Source organism: Lottia gigantea (genome assembly GCF_000327385.1).
Source record: "Lottia gigantea unplaced genomic scaffold LOTGIsca_65, whole genome shotgun sequence".
Taxonomy (NCBI): domain Eukaryota; kingdom Metazoa; phylum Mollusca; class Gastropoda; family Lottiidae; genus Lottia; species Lottia gigantea.
The window spans coordinates 1,591,469-1,612,178 of record NW_008710211.1 but is presented as its reverse complement, the minus strand read 5'-3'; the positions used below and the strand labels follow the sequence as shown (position 1 = coordinate 1,612,178).

General features: G+C 35.2%; 2 protein-coding genes across 2 annotated transcripts in view; one reads left to right on the top strand and one right to left on the bottom strand.

Annotated features, from left to right (window-relative positions):
- The window catches only part of LOTGIDRAFT_75026 (hypothetical protein), a gene marked incomplete at both ends in the record, with an annotated part of 20,226 nt that extends 16,470 nt beyond the window's left edge, over window positions 1-3,756 (bottom strand). The window contains one exon of the mRNA XM_009064760.1: window positions 3,654-3,756. Coding sequence (XP_009063008.1) covers window positions 3,654-3,756 — 103 coding nt within the window. The remainder of the gene's footprint in view (window positions 1-3,653) is intronic.
- Window positions 3,757-4,783: 1,027 nt separating this feature from the next.
- LOTGIDRAFT_235508 (hypothetical protein) lies at window positions 4,784-20,677 on the top strand (the record flags this gene model as incomplete). Its single annotated transcript, XM_009064821.1, has 14 exons — window positions 4,784-4,810; window positions 9,868-9,892; window positions 10,313-10,366; window positions 10,588-10,662; window positions 10,795-10,836; window positions 11,368-11,472; window positions 11,897-11,938; window positions 12,414-12,608; window positions 13,553-13,747; window positions 14,059-16,541; window positions 17,262-17,435; window positions 18,234-18,437; window positions 19,498-19,592; window positions 19,996-20,677. 14 exons carry the CDS (start codon window positions 4,784-4,786, stop codon window positions 20,270-20,272), a joined length of 3,993 nt encoding a protein of 1,330 aa, XP_009063069.1. The 3' UTR covers window positions 20,273-20,677.
- Between the last annotated feature and the right edge of the window lie 33 nt (window positions 20,678-20,710).

Here is a 20,710-nt window from a genome sequence, read left to right as displayed (position 1 = left end):
AAAACATATGACACAGATATTTCCAAATAACTCATCGGTACCCTTTATTTGCCCTAATCGCCCATGAATGTAACAAAAAAGCTTATGATCTACCATTGAAATTTCATCTATAATTAATATTTGTAAGTTGCGATATTTACATCTTAATGTATTAATAGTTTCTTGTCCCAATGGTTGATAAGGTGGAAATGAGAACCCCTTTCTTATTGAAAAACTGCTGTGAATAGTTGACGCTCCAATATTAAAAGCACTCACCCCAGTTGGTGCGGTAAAGAGAACAGTGATGTCATCAAAACTTTCCGCAGTTTTCACAAAAATTCGAACGCTTCGTTTTGAATACATTTGATAAGGTGAGATTTACCGGTACCAGCTGAACCAGTAACAAAGATTCTAAATGGATCACGGTTTATACCATTAAATTTGTCCAGACAATACTGGCGACTGTATTTCATTCAGGGATCTATGTAAGGGAATAGCATCACTTTTCGAAATAGTGCTTATATTAGTTTCAGTGCGAACTCTGCTACTTTGACCTTTATCATATAAAATGTCGGGAATTTGAGGTGTATTGTCATCGTCATTTTGCAAAGGTCGTGAAAATTCGAACAGGTAAATGTAGTGAAAATTCACTGCTCTAAATGAGCGTTTGTTTAAATATTGTAAGTGAAAATATAGCACAACTAGAAAAAACATGTGAATTATTATAGAGCTAAAAGATTATGTAGTCAGACTAATTTATTTACGACCTATAATAAGCTTAACAGACGACAATAAATGTCGTTTGCTTTCATCCCTCAGCATAACACCAATAACCAAAAATATATAATGTATCTTGCAAATAGAGTTCTATTAATGGTACAGACAAAATTCGAACTGGTTAATGTATCAAAAAGTCACTGCTCTAAATAAGTGTATGTTTTATTATCATAAAGGGAAATTTTGCAAAAAATTAAAAAAACCTGAGAATTATTATAGAGTTGAAAGTGTAATTAGATTAATTTATTTATGACCTATAATAATCTTAGCAGAAGATAAAATTGCCACTTTCTTTTTATTGCTAAGGATTAGCGCAGTCGGAAGCCAGTTGAATTGGTGCCTGCTAGGCGATTAAGTGCTGTGGGTTAGAATCCCGCTCTGTATTCTGATTCCACGGTCAGTGTTTGCTAGAAACAGCCCGCTGTTTGCTTTTATTCCCTCAACCAAAACTGTTGTGTGTATCTTGCAGATAGAGTTCTATTAATGGTACAGAAAAAATTCGAAAAGGTTAATGTATCAAAAATTCAAATAATCAGATTAATCTGTTTATGACCCAAACTACTTCACACCTGCATGTCAAAAGTTCATATGGATAGCTTTCCTATCATATTATATAAACTGTTATAACACCTGTCAATCATTTTAATCCCCACAATCTACAGATTTTTATCACATTTTTTATAAACATTTAACACTTTTATGCCTATTTTCACAAATTCAAATTTTGTATTAAACTACCCATGTCACATATCGTTGAAAAGAGAAAATTGAGTAGATCCTGAATATACAAACCATATTGCTAGGAGTTAATTACATTGTAAGTTAGAACCCCCAGCCGAAAAAAAACCCAATATTTTTAAAACATATTTTAATGGATTATTGTCATATATCATTGAAAAGATAATCAAAAGGGAATTACAAAATTGAAAAAAATAATTTTCTGTGTTTATTAGAAAAGGTCATACAGCCGTCCAAAGTTGTCAAAAATGTTAATTTAACCGGAAGTTAATATTTTTCAACCAATATGAGTACACCTGTGGATAGCTGAGGTCAAGAACATCCTACAGTGAAATTTTCAAGGTCATCGAAGGTCAAGGTCACATGATGTGGTCTTTTGAATTTTCAAAAAATTCAAACGAATATAAAAAAATTCAAATTCGAAATTCAAAATTCTGTTCCAACAAACTGTAGACAAGTTTACAAGGTTTTAATAGACACCAAAATCATAAAAAATCGGATAAAAAATGGAGGACTAATTAATTTTTTGCTAAAATGGGTCAGTCCGAGACGACAGCTTATGCATCACTTCCGGTTTAGATTTTTTCTGCTAAGTGCATTCTGATTATGACTGACAGACAATATATATGGTTTTTGCCAACATCTGATATTTACACCGGAAGTGGGGGTGCCAGGCGTGATTTAAAAACACCGGAAGTTCTTACGCAAAAACCTGAAGTGATAGAAACAATTTTGATTGTATAAATTTATTTGTATGGACATTCTGTATATGTCCTGTGAATTTCAGATCAATCGGATAATTTAGCGGCTGAGTTAGAAATTTTGAGCTTTTTTGAAAATTTTGGATTTAAATTTTTTTGACAAAAATATTTAAAAATTGAATTTTTTTAGCCTCACCAGATACGTCTTATAACAATGAACATATTAAAGATAATTTCAGGTAAATCGGTTCATAAATAAGCCCTACAGACTTGATGCAAAATATTTGCACATTAGGCAATGGCACACTTCCGGTTTGGCAAAAATTGAGTTTTAGATATTCATTTTTGATTCCAGGTCATTTAAAAATGTTTGGTGAAGACAATTATGCTATACTATTTTCGATTTTGTCTAGGGACGTTCACAAAAAAAAAAGAAAAAAAAAAAAAAAAAACATTACGAAAACAAAGCGTGACAAATCGTTAAATTTGCCACGCAAAAAAAAAAATAAAAGTAACGAAAACAAAGCGTGACAAATTGAATAGATTTGCCACGCAAAAAAAAAATAAACATTACGAAAACAAAGCGTGACAAATCGTTAGATTTGCCACGAAATAAAAAATTAAATAAATAAAATAAACGTAACGAAATCAAAAATTTGTATCATTATATTCCTGATGACGGTGTGAGAACCACGTTGAAGTAATAAATTTTCCAGAAGTATTATCATATTCCTGATGACGGTGAAAGAACCATGTTGAAACGTTGAAGTAATAAATGTTCCAGAAGTATCTATCCATATAATTGTCTTATTTATCTATAACTTGTGCTTCTAATATACCATTGAAGGATTAATGCTTAACCCTTGTGCTAATAGCACGTCGTTTAAATAACATTGGATAGAACCTGGGGTATTTGGGAACCCCTATTATATAATGGGATTTTTCAACAAAAGAACATGAAATATTTTCCCAGGTGTGGCAAATAATACTTTATAAAGACTCCTTTTTGACCAAATCAATGATCTATAATTTGTGCTTCTAATATGCCATTGAAGGATTAATGCTTAAACTGTCCAACAAGCAAGCAATCCATATACACATGATAGGAAGAGATAATATATCATAAGAAGCCATGCAAGAAATACATAAATATAATTAATAACTATCCTTAACCACCAAGTAGCCCTAACGGGAATGAATAGTTAATCTGTTTAAATATCACAGTAGCCTAACGGGAATGAATAGTTAATATGTTTAAATATCACAGTAGCCTAACGGGAATGAATAGTTAATCTGTTTAAATATCGAGAAGCCTAACGGGAAGAAAAGTAGTTAAACGGGAATTAGCCCAAACGGGAAGACACCTTCAATTCACCTCGATACATGGCCCGAGGAACGCGAGGGTGGGTTTATTCCAATCATGTCGGCCTCTAAAAGTTTTAAATGCAGTAGACTTACCCCTATTGCATACCCGTCCTGTGAAACCAGGTAGACAGTTGCAGATAAAAGAATTTCGTGTATTTTTACACACTCCATTATTAAGACAAGGTTTTCTTCTACAAACTGCAAATATAAATCTAAGTCAAATACTAAACAACATATACTCACTATTTTGCCATACTCTTTGATGAGATTTTGATTAACGGAATTGTCTAGCTTGAAGGGATTTTTAATTCAAGATACATTTGTTTTTAGATTGGAGCATAAATTATCAAATAGCATTGTTGCTCAGTGCGTTAAACGCTTGTTCGCTAACTTCAAGGTCCAGGGTTCAATCCTGACATAGGTCGAGATAATACTTTCGAATTTTTCAACCCGGTTTCCCCCTGTTAGTGATGCAGGTAAGAGGGGCTGACATGGAAAAGTCGTATAGACGTTCGGAGACCTCGTGTGTTACAGGCTGTGTACGTTAACGATCCTTCGAAGGCTGGAAATTGCAAAAGAGCAGGCTAATGCCGCTGCCCTGGAAAAATTTCCCTCATTGTACCCAGCAATGCGTTGCCCGTCTCCAGCAAAGCATTTCATTGTAACTTTAGAAGGATTTTTATAAATAGATTGAAATGGAAATCCCCATTCCTAAAAATAGAGCAATTTTAAGCAGTTACTTACACTTAGCCAATTAATCCTGAAAGACATGAGGCTTAAGAGCCATAAACTACAGGTGAGTTAATTGCATCTTCACAAGACAAAAACTGTATTATATCATGTAATTTATCGTGTGGTCGCTTATCGAAATCGAACATTCACACAAATCTTTATAGTCATATAGTTTTATTATTTATATATAGCTCTAAACCTGATATATTGAGCACTATTTCACGGTGGTATTTCTATATCGCCTTTCAATTGATGTATTGAGCATTTTTTTTTACAGTGGTATTTCTATATAGCTCTTCAATTGATGTATTGAGCACTATTTTAACATATAGGCCTAAAGTATCTATAGTTATTGATAGTGGTTAAAAATAGTTCTAAAAATAAGATTCAAATTAGGATTTCCCTTCCTAAAATAGAAGCAAGGAAGTATTTCAGCCATGACACCTTCTGTATGTTAACAGCAAACTTTAGCACATTAAGATCTGGAAGACATGCGGCTTAAGAGCCGTAAATTAAAGGTAAGTTACTTGTATCTTAACTAGACGAAAAAACTTTATTATGGAATCATAAAAGACTTGAGCTGAGTAGGCAAATCATGAATAGGCTGACCAAACGAGATATATTTGTTTGTTTTTATGGTGTTATGTGAATTAGATTTCCTCACTTGACATCCAGTTATTTGGGGAGTTCTGACAGAGGTGTCATGCACTAGCTCTCTGTCTATTTAGGGCACCCTACAAGTTCTAACATCACAGTAGAGCCAATCTCATGTAGGTGTAAATACCTTCTACGCTTTGATTGAAAAAATATATGTATAAATGTACGGGTATAGATCCCTATTTAAATTATGATTTAAGATGAACTGATGGGATGGTCCAGCTTTAAGTGGATTTAAAATACCTAATTGCCCTGAATACGACATTTAATGTGAACTGGGTGCTTGGAGGTTTATTTCCATATCGCCCCTTCCAAATATGCACCTTCCCAATTTGCTCTTTCCCGATTTTGTCCATTTTCCATTTCGCCCCTTTTCTCATTTCGTACCTGTCCCGACCCCTCCCCCCTCCCCCTCCTATTTTTAGGGTACGGTTGAGAGCCAGCAACTGCTATAGATACATAAGCTAAGATTGTATTGATAGGGAATGTATGTTATTTTCTAACCACTATATAGGATAAGGATACGTGTATATTCATAGTTTGTATCTAGATTCTCATACAGCTTGTTATAAGATAGGATACATGTTTCTCTAGATTCTAATACAGATTGTTATAGGTAAGATACATGTTTATCCAGATTCTCATACAGCTTGTTATAGGTAAGATACATGTTTATCTAGATTCTAAGGATAAGGATACGTGTATATTCATAGTTTTTATCTAGATTCTCATACAGCTTGTTATAAGATAGGATACATGTTTCTCTAGATTCTAATACAGATTGTTATAGGTAAGATACATGTTTATCTAGATTCTCATACAGCTTGTTACAGGTAAGATACATGTTTATCTAGATTCTCATACAGAATGTTATAGGTAAGATACATGTTCCTCTAGATTCTAATACAGAATGTTATAGGTAAGATACATGTTTATCTAGATTCTCATACAGCTTGTTACAGGTAAGATACATGTTTATCTAGATTCTCATACAGCTTGTTATAGGTAAGATACATGTTTATCTAGATTCTCATACAGCTTGTTATAAGATAGGATACATGTTCCTCTAGATTCTAATACAGATTGTTATAGGTAAGATACATGTTTATCTAGATTCTCATACAGCTTGTTATAGGTAAGATACATGTTTATCTAGATTCTCATACAGCTTGTTATAAGATAGGATACATGTTCCTCTAGATTCTAATACAGATTGTTATAGGTAAGATACATGTTTATCTAGATTCTCATACAGAATGTTATAGGTAAGATACATGTTTATCTAGATTCTCATACAGCTTGTTATAGGTAAGATACATGTTTATCTAGATTCTCATACAGCTTGTTATAAGATAGGATACATGTTCCTCTAGATTCTAATACAGAATGTTATAGGTAAGATACATGTTTATCTAGATTCTCATACAGCTTGTTATAGGTAAGATACATGTTTATCTAGATTCTCATACAGCTTGTTATAGGTAAGATACATGTTTATCTAGATTCTCATACAGCTTGTTATAAGATAGGATACATGTTCCTCTAGATTCTAATACAGAATGTAAGATATAGGTAAGATACATGTTTATCTAGATTCTCATACAGCCTGTTATAGGGAGTAAAGGTTGTATTTTCTTTTTAGATATTTGGTAACGTTAGTCTCAGAAACGGGATTTTTTAAGCTAAGCCAATCAGTAATAGTGTTCACATCTCACCGTCGAAATTTATGGCTTGAAATGGACCAACTTTTAATTTTTGTGAGATACTGAGAGATTTATACGCGGAAGGATACATGTATTTCCAAAAATAGTTGTTTTGTAAGCAGTCCTAGTCAACAGGATGTTGATATGCGGTAGTGGTATAAAGTTCAAAATTTTCATCGTCATCATATATTGATGAGACAATAAGTATTGTCTTTTATTTGAAATATTGGAAACTTTTCAAACGAGATTTCTGGAAAAAGGTTGAATTTCGTGATTTAACATGAAAACAGAATGAATTACTGGAGTGTGTTAAAATCCATGTGTGTCCAGAATTATCCGTGCTTGAAAGTTAAAAAGAAAAACCCTTTTCTTGAGATACTGCTACGACAGCTATAGAGATAGGGGAAAAAAATCCTAGTTTTTTGAAGGAATTATGCGATTTTTAGTACACTTCTAGTACTTCTGAAGACAGTTTACATGTATTCAAGACTCAAATCAACCTCCAAAGTGGAGTAGGGTATCTGTCCCTTTAATTTCAAGTCATTTTCGGCAATTTACCAAAGAAATTATTAACTATTTATATGATTGAATACGTGTCTATCTAGATTCTAATAGATCCTGAAATGAGGAAAACGGATGTCAACCACTTAACAGTGCAGTTTAGAAATTTCGGTCATTTAAAGTTAGATTGACACTTGACTGGTTGGTTGGTAGGTGACAAGTTAACGTTCTCTTCCAGCGGATGCTGATATCACAAACTGGGTAGTTGTTGGTAGATGACAAGTTAACGTTTGCCTCCAGCGGATGCTGATATCACAAACTAGGTAGTTGTTGGTAGATGACAAGTTAACGTTCTCTTCCAGCGGATGCTGATATCACAAACTAGGTAGTTGTTGGTAGATGACAAGTTAACGTTCTGCTTCAGCGGATGCTGATATCACAAACTAGGTAGTTGTTGGTAGATGACAAGTTAACGTTTGCCTCCAGCGGATGCTGATATCACAAACTAGGTAGTTGTTGGTAGATGACAAGTTAACGTTTGCCTCCAGCGGATGCTGATATCACAAACTAGGTAGTTGTTGGTAGATGACAAGTTAACGTTCTCTTCCAGTGGATGCTGATATCACAAACTAGGTAGTTGTTGGTAGATGACAAGTTAACGTTCTCTTCCAGTGGATGATGATATCACAAACTAGGTAGTTGTTGGTAGATGACAAGTTAATGTTCTCTTCCAGTGGATGATGATATCACAAACTAGGTAGTTGTTGGTAGATGACAAGTTAACGTTCTCTTCCAGTGGATGATGATATCACAAACTAGGTAGTTGTTGGTAGATGACAAGTTAACGTTCTCTTCCAGTGGATGCTGATATCACATACTAGGTAGTTGTTGGTAGATGACAAGTTAACGTTCTCTTCCAGCGGATGCTGATATCACAAGCTAAGTAGTTGTTGGTAGATGACAAGTTAACGTTTGCCTCCAGCGGATGCTGATATCACAAACTAGGTAGTTGTTGGTAGATGACAAGTTAACGTTCTCCTCCAGCGGATGCTGATATCACAAACTAGGTAGTTGTTGGTAGATGACAAGTTAACGTTCGCTTCCAGTGGATGATGATATCACAAACTAGGTAGTTGTTGGCAGATGACAAGTTAACGTTCTCTTCCAGCGGATGCTGATATCACAAACTAGGTAGTTGTTGGTAGATGACAAGTTAACGTTCTCTTCCAGTGGATGATGATATCACAAACTAGGTAGTTGTTGGTAGATGACAAGTTAACGTTCTCTTCTAGTGGATGATGATATCACAAACTAGGTAGTTGTTGGTAGATGACGAGTTAACGTTCTCTTCCAGTGGATGATGATATCACAAACTAGGTAGTTGTTGGTAGATGACAAGTTAACGTTCGCTTCCAGTGGATGATGATATCACAAACTAGGTAGTTGTTGGCAGGTGACAAGTTAACGTTCTCTTCCAGCGGATGCTGATATCACAAACTAGGTAGTTGTTGGTAGATGACAAGTTAACGTTCTCTTCCAGTGGATGATGATATCTCAAACTAGGTAGTTGTTGGTAGATGACAAGTTAACGTTCTCTTCCAGTGGATGATGAAATCACAAACTAGGTAGTTGTTGGTAGATGACGAGTTAACGTTCGCTTCCAGCGGATGCTGATATCGCGAACTTGGTAGTTGTTGGTAGTCGTAGTAGTTGGTAGTTGTTGACACTGACTGCTTTCCGAGAGTTCTTATATCTAATCCATGACAAGTTTTTAAACTCGGCTTGTCAACGCCTATTTTTTAGGATTCACAAATATAAGTAACTATGAGCTCATCTGATCTGTATTTAATTTGTCAACTTACAGATGGGTTTCCTTATTTTTTAGTGTCAAATTAAGTAAATTATTTGATTAATTTGTGTTTCTAATGAATTATCATGTATTCTTAATTGTATCATTATACCATGTCAGTACAGTCTGGATAAACAAAAAAGACTTTTTGACCTTTCTTGATCGGTCATTCATTGGAATTCTGCTAGTAATTCTCTTCTGATTTAGCTAATTATGAATTAATTATGGACATGTGAGAAAAACTGGTATTTTTCCAAGTCATGAGAACACCTCTACTTTCTATTCATGTATTAATTAGTCTACAAATGTACTATGACCCAGTCGTAGGTGACGGAGTAGCTTGAGCCTCAGCTTGTGGCGGAACCCTATTTATTTTTGTAAAATATCATATGTTTAATCATGTCAAGTTATATTTGGAGGCTTAAAATGGTTCTGTTTTTATCTTTCAGAGATTAAGATTAAGTTAAAGAAATGAAGGTTTTGGCGTTGATAATCATTATCGCTGTCTTGAAAATTTACAGCATTGAAGCTAAGGTGATCAACCTTTTTTTATCTTTCAAATATTGCCAGACTTCAATCAGAGTTTCTCTGCAATAATTCTTTTTAATAATTTTCTCAAAACTAATGTAATCGATCTATTCAATAAAGTTGTCTTATTTTGCCTTACGTTCTTACGATAATTATACACAAAACGCACATTTTGAACACAAAAAACTAGGTCGGGCTTCCATTAACTCTGAGGTGGAAGTATACCACTTTCAGCGCCACTCACTAACGTAACAAAATATGCACAACCACATCATGTGTTTCTTTTAACTTTTTTTCCACAATAAAACAGATTATATTTTCTGATAATTTTTTCTAGAGGAGAAGATCCAAAGTAAGAAAGTGTAAGTTCCATGAATTGATTTTTCGTTCTTTTTTTAAAGGGGTGTGGGGGGCATTGATTGATTGATACAGAGTGCCATTGGGCTATAGCCATTACAACCCCCCCCCCCCCCCTTCTCCCACCCTTCTCCCACCCCACAAAAGGCCTTTCAAAAGTCAATGAACACATACACAGATTCCATACACCTTGTTTCTATTATTTCTATTACGTTTATTTCGCATGTACCATATTCCTTTCCTCAAACAATCTTTTCAAATTAGTGTTTTTATATTTGTATTCTGCCCACAAGAGGCGTATATGCAATAAATCTTATTTTATGGGGAGCATGAGGCATACGTACATACAAGGGTATGTATAAGAAAACTCAACTATTCAACCACCCTGATTGGTAGTAAGAAAAGTATTCCTTTTAATATTTCAGCCTGTGGGCAGTTGAGAGATAAATGCATCAAAAGACAATTAGATGATTTTGAAAGTAGGATTTTAACTTTAAATGTATTAGTAGTACTTTGCTAACTGTTTTATATACATATTGTCAATGTATCAGATAGATGTGTGATCCGTATGAGCGTCTGAGAACATTCTCTCAAGAAAATTGTCGAAGAAAAATTGAACGCATTCTGAGACACATTTTGGGGCGAAAACGTGTAAAAATTACTTTTTAAATTTGTCATTCTTGTTGTTTTATATTTTCAGAGCAGTACAAGTCAGAGACCGTTTGTCTGAAGAAACTCAAACCAGTTGTTCTCAGTAATAGAAGATCGGTTGCAGGTATATCTATATTTAGACATGATTTAGCTACTTGTTATTTGTCTTATCAAGAAGAGAGTGAAACGCTTTTTCATTTGTTCAATGAGCATATTGCATTCTTCAGTAACATAATCAATTATGTTTCTCTTTCAGAGTATTACAAAATAGCGGTTAGAAAATCTTGTACTGGCAAAGGTAGGCTAACATTTAACATATTGAGCCGCAGTGGTTCAGTGAGTTAGACGCTTGCTCGCTAACCTGAAGGTCTAGGGTTCAATCCCGAAATAGGTCGAGATAATGCCTTCGGATTTTTCAACCCGGTTTCCCTCTGTCAGTGACGTAGGTAAGAGGGACTGACATGTCTAGTCGTTTGGATGGGGCAATAAATCCAGGCCTCGTGTGCTACAGGCTGTGCACGTGGACAACGAAAAAGGGCAGGGTAATGCCGCTGTCCTGGCAAAATGTCACTCATTAGCCCACATGGTGCAGAAAAGTAGGACGTAAAACTCCATTTCATTTCATTTTGTGTAGGGAAGGTTCCAAAGCAAGTGATCGGTATTACTAGTCCATGGTCTTTTCCACATCGCCTTGTTGGATTGGGTTTATCACTCACGATCTACAAAATAATGTTGTAGGGGACGTTGCTTCAAGGAGCCTTTCGTTTGTCTAATGTTCCCTATATTGAAGAACAGATGTGATAAAAGTATTTTGTGCTTTCTTACACAGGTGTGGTTCAAGTACCCAAAAAATGTGTTGAGTATGCCAAGCAGAAACCGGGTTTTAGATTGATAAATGAGACGTGTAGGACATCTATTACGCTTTCATATTATTGTAAGTACAAATTTGAAGGTGACAGAAAACAACAACATAGCAAAGTTCTCTGTTTCTAGAAATCTTCGAAGTAAACTATCCCTCATCAATTAGTGTCATTATCTCATGCCCTTGTAACCTTCTCCCTTTCAAAATCGCGACAGGAAGCAAAAAGTTAGATGTTGCTATTCACCAGTCGAAATATACTGCTTAAAATAACACTCTTTTCCTGTCACCAAATATGACTGTACTGGACAAGGTTTGGCTTAACCATCATTTGATTGGTCAATCAGTCAAAGAGTGATTTGAAATATAAACAAATCAGTAAACAGTATATCCCGAAAAAAACATTCTGGATTGAATTCGATTCTCGGGAACTTAAGTATATTCATAATTGGAATATAGTATGATCTTAATTATATATATATATATATATCTATTTTAGACAAAAAACGAAATTTAAAGATCAAAGCTAATGAAGTTTGCTGTGAGTGTGACTTTCCTTTTTAACTAGAGTTTATAATATTTTTGAAAAATTCTGACTGCACATTAGAGAAAAAAATAGCACAGCCTCATACGCAGGAGTCTAGCCCAATTCACAAATACATCTCTACTAGGCCACATCAATTTTAATAGCCGCGAATCCAGTTGCACCTGTATGAATCGTTAGGTTGAGGGTTGGAGTAAACAAAATCGTTCTGTAATACACAGGTATCATTTTTGCTCGCCTTGGTGTATGTGATAGAAATAATAAAAATAATAAAAATAGCTCTGTGGGTTCTCTATTTGGTATAAAATTGAGAAACCCATTAGCAGGCTGCCATTAAGTGTAGTAAACTAGTAAGTATACCCTAGTGATACTGACATCATTGAAAATGATCATCTGTCTCTTATTTAGAATTTAAATGATGACAAAAAGTTTGTCCACAGTCTCTAAGTAATTAATACGAATTGAATTGCAGCCTCAAAAATAAGAATTCGACATACCAAATGTGGTCAATTCAAAGGAGGGGATATCAAACACTCTACCAATAAAGGAGACGGAAATTCTACCATTGTTTTGACCTCTACGGTTCACAAATCCATTACTCAAAATGACACATGGAATCCATTGGATGATAAAAATGGTACTAAGGGATTCGATGATTCAGATGACGGTAAGAATTATTCTAATCAAAATGCAAATCCAGTTGTTGTATTTTTTCGTGTTGTTTTGTTTTCTATTGATAACTCTCGTGGAAAATTGCGATAATCGTTGGACAAACTTAAATTAATGGAGATATATCTGTTACCCTTCGTGATTTTTGGGGAGGGGCGTGGGGGGGTGGGGTGGGGATAACAACCACGATCTGACGCTGTTCTGCTTTTCAATTGAGTTCAGTCGAACTGTCGTTGTTTATCATATTATTTACATGTATACTAACTAGTGAATTTCACATCGCCTGCTATTTGGGAGGCAGAGGTTTTATTGATCACGGTATTTAATTTGTTGAATAGCTATACCTAGAACTCCGAAAGCATAACAATTTCATTTTAACACGGCCAACCATTAAAACGGAACAAAATTAATGATGTAGTTACTTTCTGAACCGTTGTTTTCGAGGACCGATATTCCTAGTTTGCGTCGGAAAGAATAACAATTTCATTTTAACACGGCCAACCATGTAGTTACTTTCTGAACCGTTGTATTCGAGGACCGATATTCCTAGTTTGCGTCGGAAAGAATAACAATTTCATTTTAATACGGTCAAATGCGGTAATCCATTAAAACGGAACAAATCATCTAGTCACTTTAACATTTAACCGTTGTATTCGAGGACCGATATTCCGAGGTGTCGTCTAGTGATTAGTGTCGTCACTTAAGGTTGGCGCACTATTACCGATTTTCAAAAGATATGTTAGTGCGCTTGTACAGATCATTCTCATATACCACCAATGATTTACTGTTCGCGGAAATGGTGCAGACTATATAGATTGTTGATGGCAGATAACTGAAAGAGAGCTTTTATCAGTCGGCGAAGCAATTAATTAAGAATTCATCAATGAACATGAAATGCACGTACGAATTTTGTTCATATTGTTTTTTATTTTTTTATTTCAGAAGCTAGTATATCGGCAGAGATTTTTCTTTTACTCTTAATAATAATAGCAGTAAGCATAACAACGCTGTTAATTCTTATGACATGTATATATGCATATGTTTACAAAAGAAGTAGAACACGTGCATTAAAAGGAGGAAAACGGAAGGGAAGGCGGACTGGTAGAAAACATTTAGAGGAAGGCACAAATCTTTCAGGTATTATTGTCAATTTTCACTTTATCAACCAATTATCAACGTACAGTACACATTAATAAACATGGACACACATTTTGTCCCTTACAAAGATACCCCTCATGGTACACTGCATAGTCACTAAGGTGAACTGCAATAAAACATACTGGATCATATTCGGGTATCTAATTGTCTGAGAAATATATCTTTTAACATGCACAAAGTTAGAAAAGAAATTATGATTTTGTTAGGAATGCTGCCAATTATTCGAAGGTATGGAAATGATCTATTGAATCAAGTGACTTGCTTTATGATTGTATTTTATATCATTTTAGATCTAACATTGAGTTTCTCGGCCAGAAAAATCTTATCAGAAACATCATTAGAAACTAGTTTATTGTGCAAGCCACATTTAGATAAACTTCCCTATACAACACTGGATACGTGTTCACACATAACCACGCCCTGTCTTCATAGCTTTGAACGTACATCCTCGCACACGGAATACTATAAGGACATAAAAGACGTACAAGCACGCGCTTGTGGGATAGGATCGTTAAACCACAACATCGTCAAGGAGGAAATAATTGAAATTGAAACTTGCAGGACCAAGCTGCATGACAACGATGTAGATACATCAGATACACCAATACGATCAATACATTCTTGTAACGAGTTATGTTCATTATCTGATCCTTTGTTACCTGAAGATATTACTCCTGTCAAACCTGATGGTATTTTCTCAGAATATGATTGTGAATGTACACGTGTAGATTCTTTTGACTCTCTGTACTCTGGAGGTGATTGTGGAGACTGGCTGAATGAAATACTTGATATAACAGTGTCTGATCAACAAGATACACAAATCAACGAATTCAAGATACTAACAGAAGAGCCAATAGATGTCTCGATCGATTCTTCACTGTCGAATAAGGATAATACTGCTGTCCAACCTTTTGACACTGATAGAGAACGAAGCGCGATGTTTTGGAATAAGCACAGAAGTTTACCCATAATTCCTAATGCTACTATCCTGTATTCAGAACTCAACTGGTTAGATGGACGTTTGAACAGGTTTGCTTTGTCAGTAACTTCGTTGTCAAAAACTGATAGACAATACAGCCACGACTACTTTGAAAATCGTCTACGATCTCATGAACCAAATACACAAAATCGATTGTCCAAGTCATTGAATTTCATATGTCCAAAACCAGTTACGTTATGTTCCACGGGAAAAGCAAACTCTTCACTAGACGTGCTGTGTACTACGTTAACAGACGTAAGGCTTTTGAGAAGAAGTACCGGGATCTGGGCGGATTTTTTTGAACTATTCCATTTAAGGGTTAACAGCAGTGTAATTAGCATTTCGTCCTTGCACTCTGATGAAGATTACGCTAAAACTATAAATATCCAAGAGCGCACTGGTCAACACACACCAGCAAGTCTAGAAAATATGTCATTACCGTCAGAATCATCCAATCAATTTGCCAGCTTCTATTCTACCACATCAACGAATGCAAGTGGTTCTTCCATAACGCATATTTGTCTTGGTGATACTTCACATTTATTCACAAACGAGAGAGGGGAAGACGGCCAACAAGGACATGGCAGCCAAGAGGAAGCAGAAAACGACCGAAAAAGAATAGAAAACGTTCAAGATGAAAACGTACAAGATGAAGAAGATAAGGTGGGCGGGGAAAGGAACAACGGCCAACAAGAACAAGGACAAGGCAGTCAAGAGGAAGCAGAAAACGACAAAAAGAGAGTAGAAAACGTTCAAGATGAAGAAGACATGGTGGATGGGAAAAGGAACAACGGCCAACAAGAACAAAGACAAGACAGCCAACAAGAAACAGATGATATTGATGATGATATTGATGATCGTCTTGATGATGATATTGATGATGATCTTAATGATGATATTGTAGAGGAGGAGAGGGAAGAAAAACACAACCATAATGAAGGAAAAGAAGATCTTGAAGGAGAGATCCGATCTTACAACAATAACAAGTCCAGACGAAGTAACCAACAAAACACCATTACAACTATTCATAACAATTTGAGAGAATCTGTAGATACTGCTAGCGGCAAGCCACTCTCTTTAGATAAAGAATCAAACCAACACGATCAAAATGATTTTCGGTTTTATTACCAAGACGGAGGAACACAAACCAAAACACAGAATCTTCCACGTACCATTTTCAACACTGATTGGTCTGCTGAAGCTTCGTTTGGTGTCTCGGGTGGAGAGTTACAGACAGAGAATTCCAGTGTGAAGTTGATTGTAGTTCCGGGTACTGTCAAAGAATCAGAATCCATCACCATCAATGCTCATGTACACGTTAATTTAAAGAAATTAGTAGAAGTGTTGGCAATACCCAAGGACGAATTCATCGTTTCTCCAGCTCCGGAATACCATCTCAACGCCGATTGGAAAAAGGTGATCAAGAAGCCAATGATCATACTACTTCCGGTGACGCTGTCACCAACGTTCATCACTGAGAGCCTGACTGTTTACGTCTTTCAGTCTAAAGCTGGGCAAATTGTTAAATATCCCATTGGAGAAAAATCAAAACAAAACGACAACGGCGATGATCCCTATTTTGAAGTTTCTAAAGATCGAAAAAACATCCTTATTTATACTTATCACTTTAGTGGAGTGGTGGCTTGCTATAAATGTTCAAAAGATGTTACAGTTCCCGGTTATCTCAGCGCTTGTATCAAAGGTTCCAACAAGCCCCAAAAACACGGAAGAGAAGTACGGATTCGATATGAAATTTTTGATAACAAAAATGAAATTAAAGATTTTGAAGTGCAGGTATGTTTACATTTCTTATGGATGAGATTGCCCGGCCATCTCAATATTGCTCTTTCCCATTGTACTCTATTTTTATTGAAAGTAGGTGTCGTAAGATAGGTAGATAATGTTTCTTTAGAATGTACGCTTTTACATATGGATGTAAGCGTCACTGAGACAAATATTTGTAAGTCACCACTGAGACAAATAGTTGTTAGTCACCATTGAGACAAATAGTTGTAAGTCACCACTGAGACAAATATTTGTAAGTCACCACTGAGACAAATAGTTGTAAGTCACCACTGAGACAAATAGTTATAAGTCACCACTGAGACAAATAGTTATAAGTCACCACTGAGACAAATATTTGTAAGGCATCACTGAGACAAATAGTTGTAAGTCACCACTGAGACAAATAGTTGTAAGTCACCACTGAGACAAATAGTTATAAGTCACCACTGAGACAAATATTTGTAAGGCATCACTGAGACAAATAGTTGTAAGTCACCACTGAGACAAATAGTTGTAAGTCACCACTGAGACAAATAGTTGTAAGTCACCACTGAGACAAATAGTTGTAAGTCACCACTGAGACAAATATTTGTTTAATTGAATTATCAAATTAGCCCTTTCGAATCCCCAAGTTGACAAACGTAAATATATATTTATATTCAAAACGATTAATTTTCCATTTTATCGCTTGGGTCTCCCTGTCTGAAAACGATTCTGATCTCTTTCTAGAATCAGCATGAAAACGGATTGGTGCTTCTCGAAAAGCGAGTGAGGATAAATTTACCAGCAAACGCTGACAACGACTCCAAACTGATTTTAAAACTGGATGTAGTAGGCGATGAAAGTAATTTATGGGAGTCTAAAAAACTGCCATCTGGAGAAGAAATGTTTCCAATGGAATTGGTATGTCTATCTCAACTAAACGTATTCTCTTTTGAAACAATTTTCACCTAGTACATGCCATTGAGAAATAAACGATAAGGCCATTCAAAATAAAAAGTCTGTTTTACAGGCCTTTTTTTCAAAAATCGGGGCGAGAGGGCGAACTTATTATTAATTATTTATAAGCGCTTTTTTAGATTTTCAACTGGAATAAATCGGGGCGAGCGAAAGCATTTATTATTTATTACCACAAATATAATGTACATTTAATATTAAGGCAACAATCAGGCATTTTTGAGCCTGTAAAACAGACTTTTTATTTTGTATGGCCTAATGAGAAATATTGTTAAAAAATTTGTGCTGTAGTTGCTATATGAAATGTAATTCATGTACATCAATTTATATCAACTAATATTTGGAACAATTTCTACCGGATGTCTGAAATCAATCATCACCAAAATCATGCTCTACATAAAAATTCCCACCTAATACAATCTATATACACTTTTCACAACAAAAAATGCAGCAACTTTCTTGTATCACGGAATGCAGCGATTTGATTGGATTGTATGATAGCGAATACAGCCATTCAGAGCCCTCGACATAAAAACTGTAAACTATTGTGAACAGACCTTCTATCGAGGGGTTTCATTGGCTGTATTCGATAGCTTACAATCCTATCAAATCGCTACTTTGACAAACTTTTATGATACAAGATAAGAGCCTAATGAAGCCAAGGTATTAGATGCAGCTCGTAATAACTTGATATTGTGAAGATGACCAGCTGATGATGCCTGTGTTTTAATTTGGTTCTTTCAGGAGGTGTATTTACGTGAATTATTAACATGCAGTTCCCACCTAGATATATTTGATACAGAATGGGTGATGCGTGGTTTGCCCGAGTCACCAGAAGAGCTTCTACAACCATTTGAATGCAGGATAAGTGTATCTGAGAAGGAAGTTAATGGAACAGAAGGGGCGGTTGCCATTTCAAGTAAAAATAAATCTTACGTGCGAATCGAGGTAAATGAATTTTAAATGTCCGATTTGTCAAAATTGACAGATGTCTCTCCTAGAAGAGACACAAAGTGGAAATTATAAATAGGGGGTTGACTGACTCAATGGGGGGTTAACTCTCGAGGATGAATACAAAATGCATCAACTATGTGAGGTCGCGAGCCTCTCGAGTCTAGAAAATTTCAGAAAATTTGAATTGATTTGATGCATTCTGACACATATTTTGTGGCTAAAAGGTATAAAAAATCCTATTTTTGAATCTGTTAAAAATAAAGTGGGGGTACAAACCATTTTTCTTGGAGGGCAAATGTCCATCCTGTACCCCACAGGCTGTGGGTATAATTTTATTTTGCACAAATGTGGTGTGTATTAATGTGTAGTAAATAGTCATTTTTTTAAAATTAAAGATGGGTTCCTTATTTTCATTTACGGAAATGCAAATGCTAATACTTATATGAATAGAAAGTAGAGGTGTTCTAATGACTTGGAAAAATACCAGTTTGTCTCACATGTCCATAATTAATTCATAAATAGCTAAATTAGAAGAGAATTACCAGCAGAATTCCAATGAGTGGCCGATCAAAAAAGGTCAAAAAGTCTTTTTTTTTTGTTTATCCAGAATGTACATACATGAACATTTATGATTAGTAATAATTATATGCAATAAGAACATAATGATATGATTAAGAATACATGATAATTTATTAGAAACATCAATTGATAACATAATTTGCTTAATGTGACACTAAAAAATAGGGAAACACATCTTTAAGTAAAAACACTGATTTTGATTTATTTTCTGGTGTAGCTTTTTGCTCTCGGTTTTGATACATACCACAAAGAGATTATATAATCTTTGAAAGTCAAAAATACACTTTGCAAGTAGCCTAATGTGTAGATTATAAAGCTTTTTTTGAAATACAGAACAATTATCTAGCTGCAAATTCATTGTTTTCATGTCTGACGGTTTTCAGTAAACGTAAGCTACCTTGTCTGATTTCCAATAGTGGAAATATTTAGTTTCCAACGAACATAGGTCATCTTGATACTCGTTTATTTTCAACAGGCTACCACTGGGAGTTACAAGGAAGAGATGTCATCAGACAACAAGAGCCGGAGTGGATCAAACCAGGTGCTCGAGGAATCTCGAGCTAATCACTGGTAAGTCTTAATATTTAATTCGATACAGCGGTCGAAGTTTTCAGTTGACTTTGGTCAACACGTGTGTAAGCCGAAACTTAATGTGCATTGTCCTCATGTTTTTTTTCAAAAAGCTTTACATAAGTGCCATAAGTAAGATAGGTGACTCATATCTTTAATTTTCGATCTGGCTTGTCAGGAATTTGCACTGAAAAGTCTTCGAATTAATGTACTACATTTCGGCATCTACAGCCACAGCCATATTTCAACAATTTACCACTATAACCTCCTCAGATAGCGGAACATAAATTTGTTTGGGAATGGAAACGAAGTCCGCCTAGGTAGCAACATGTTGTGTAGCTTTCAATCTAAGGTAAGGGCACGATATAATAATGCTCAGGAGACAAATGTATTTGAATTTCAGTACTCAACCTATCTCAGAAAGAAGAAACTTGCATAGTGACAACAGATCCATGGCTGAATTAGATAACAGAGAATTCGTCAGATGCGTTCAGGAAGTCGGGCTACCACTTAGTCGACAGGATTTGCATCAACAAGATGTTAGAGACGATAGTAATGGCCCCCAAGCAATGGCAGAGTTAACTGGAACTGACCGGCGATCACCGTGCGAAAATTCAGATAATACTGAATATCCTTCTTATTGTGATACTCAGCAAACAGTTCCTAAAGTATACGGATGATTATCTAGTGTATCACAACAATTTTGTTTGGTCATGTGTATTTGGTTTTTAAATTTCAGAAACTAGGTGGCCCTCCGAACCTCAGACAGATGATTGGACACAAGTCTATTTCCTAGATAAAAATATTTATCAGAGGTTGGAAGATTCATTAATTTTCTATCTGTACTAGTCCGTTGGTATTTGCTGAAACACGATCGATCCACAAATACATCTAGGACCTTATTCTCCAAACCTTGAGTTAAATAAAATCCAGATTTTAAGAAATACAGTAATCTGATTGGATAATAAAACTAAATTTAAAATCAATTATAGATGACTGGAACACTAAAATCATCTTCAGTTGAATTTTTAAAAAATATGGTTCCTGTTTTATTATGTTGTTTATTCATAAAATAGAACGTAAGCAGTAATGCAAATGGTTTAATATCGGTGATACAT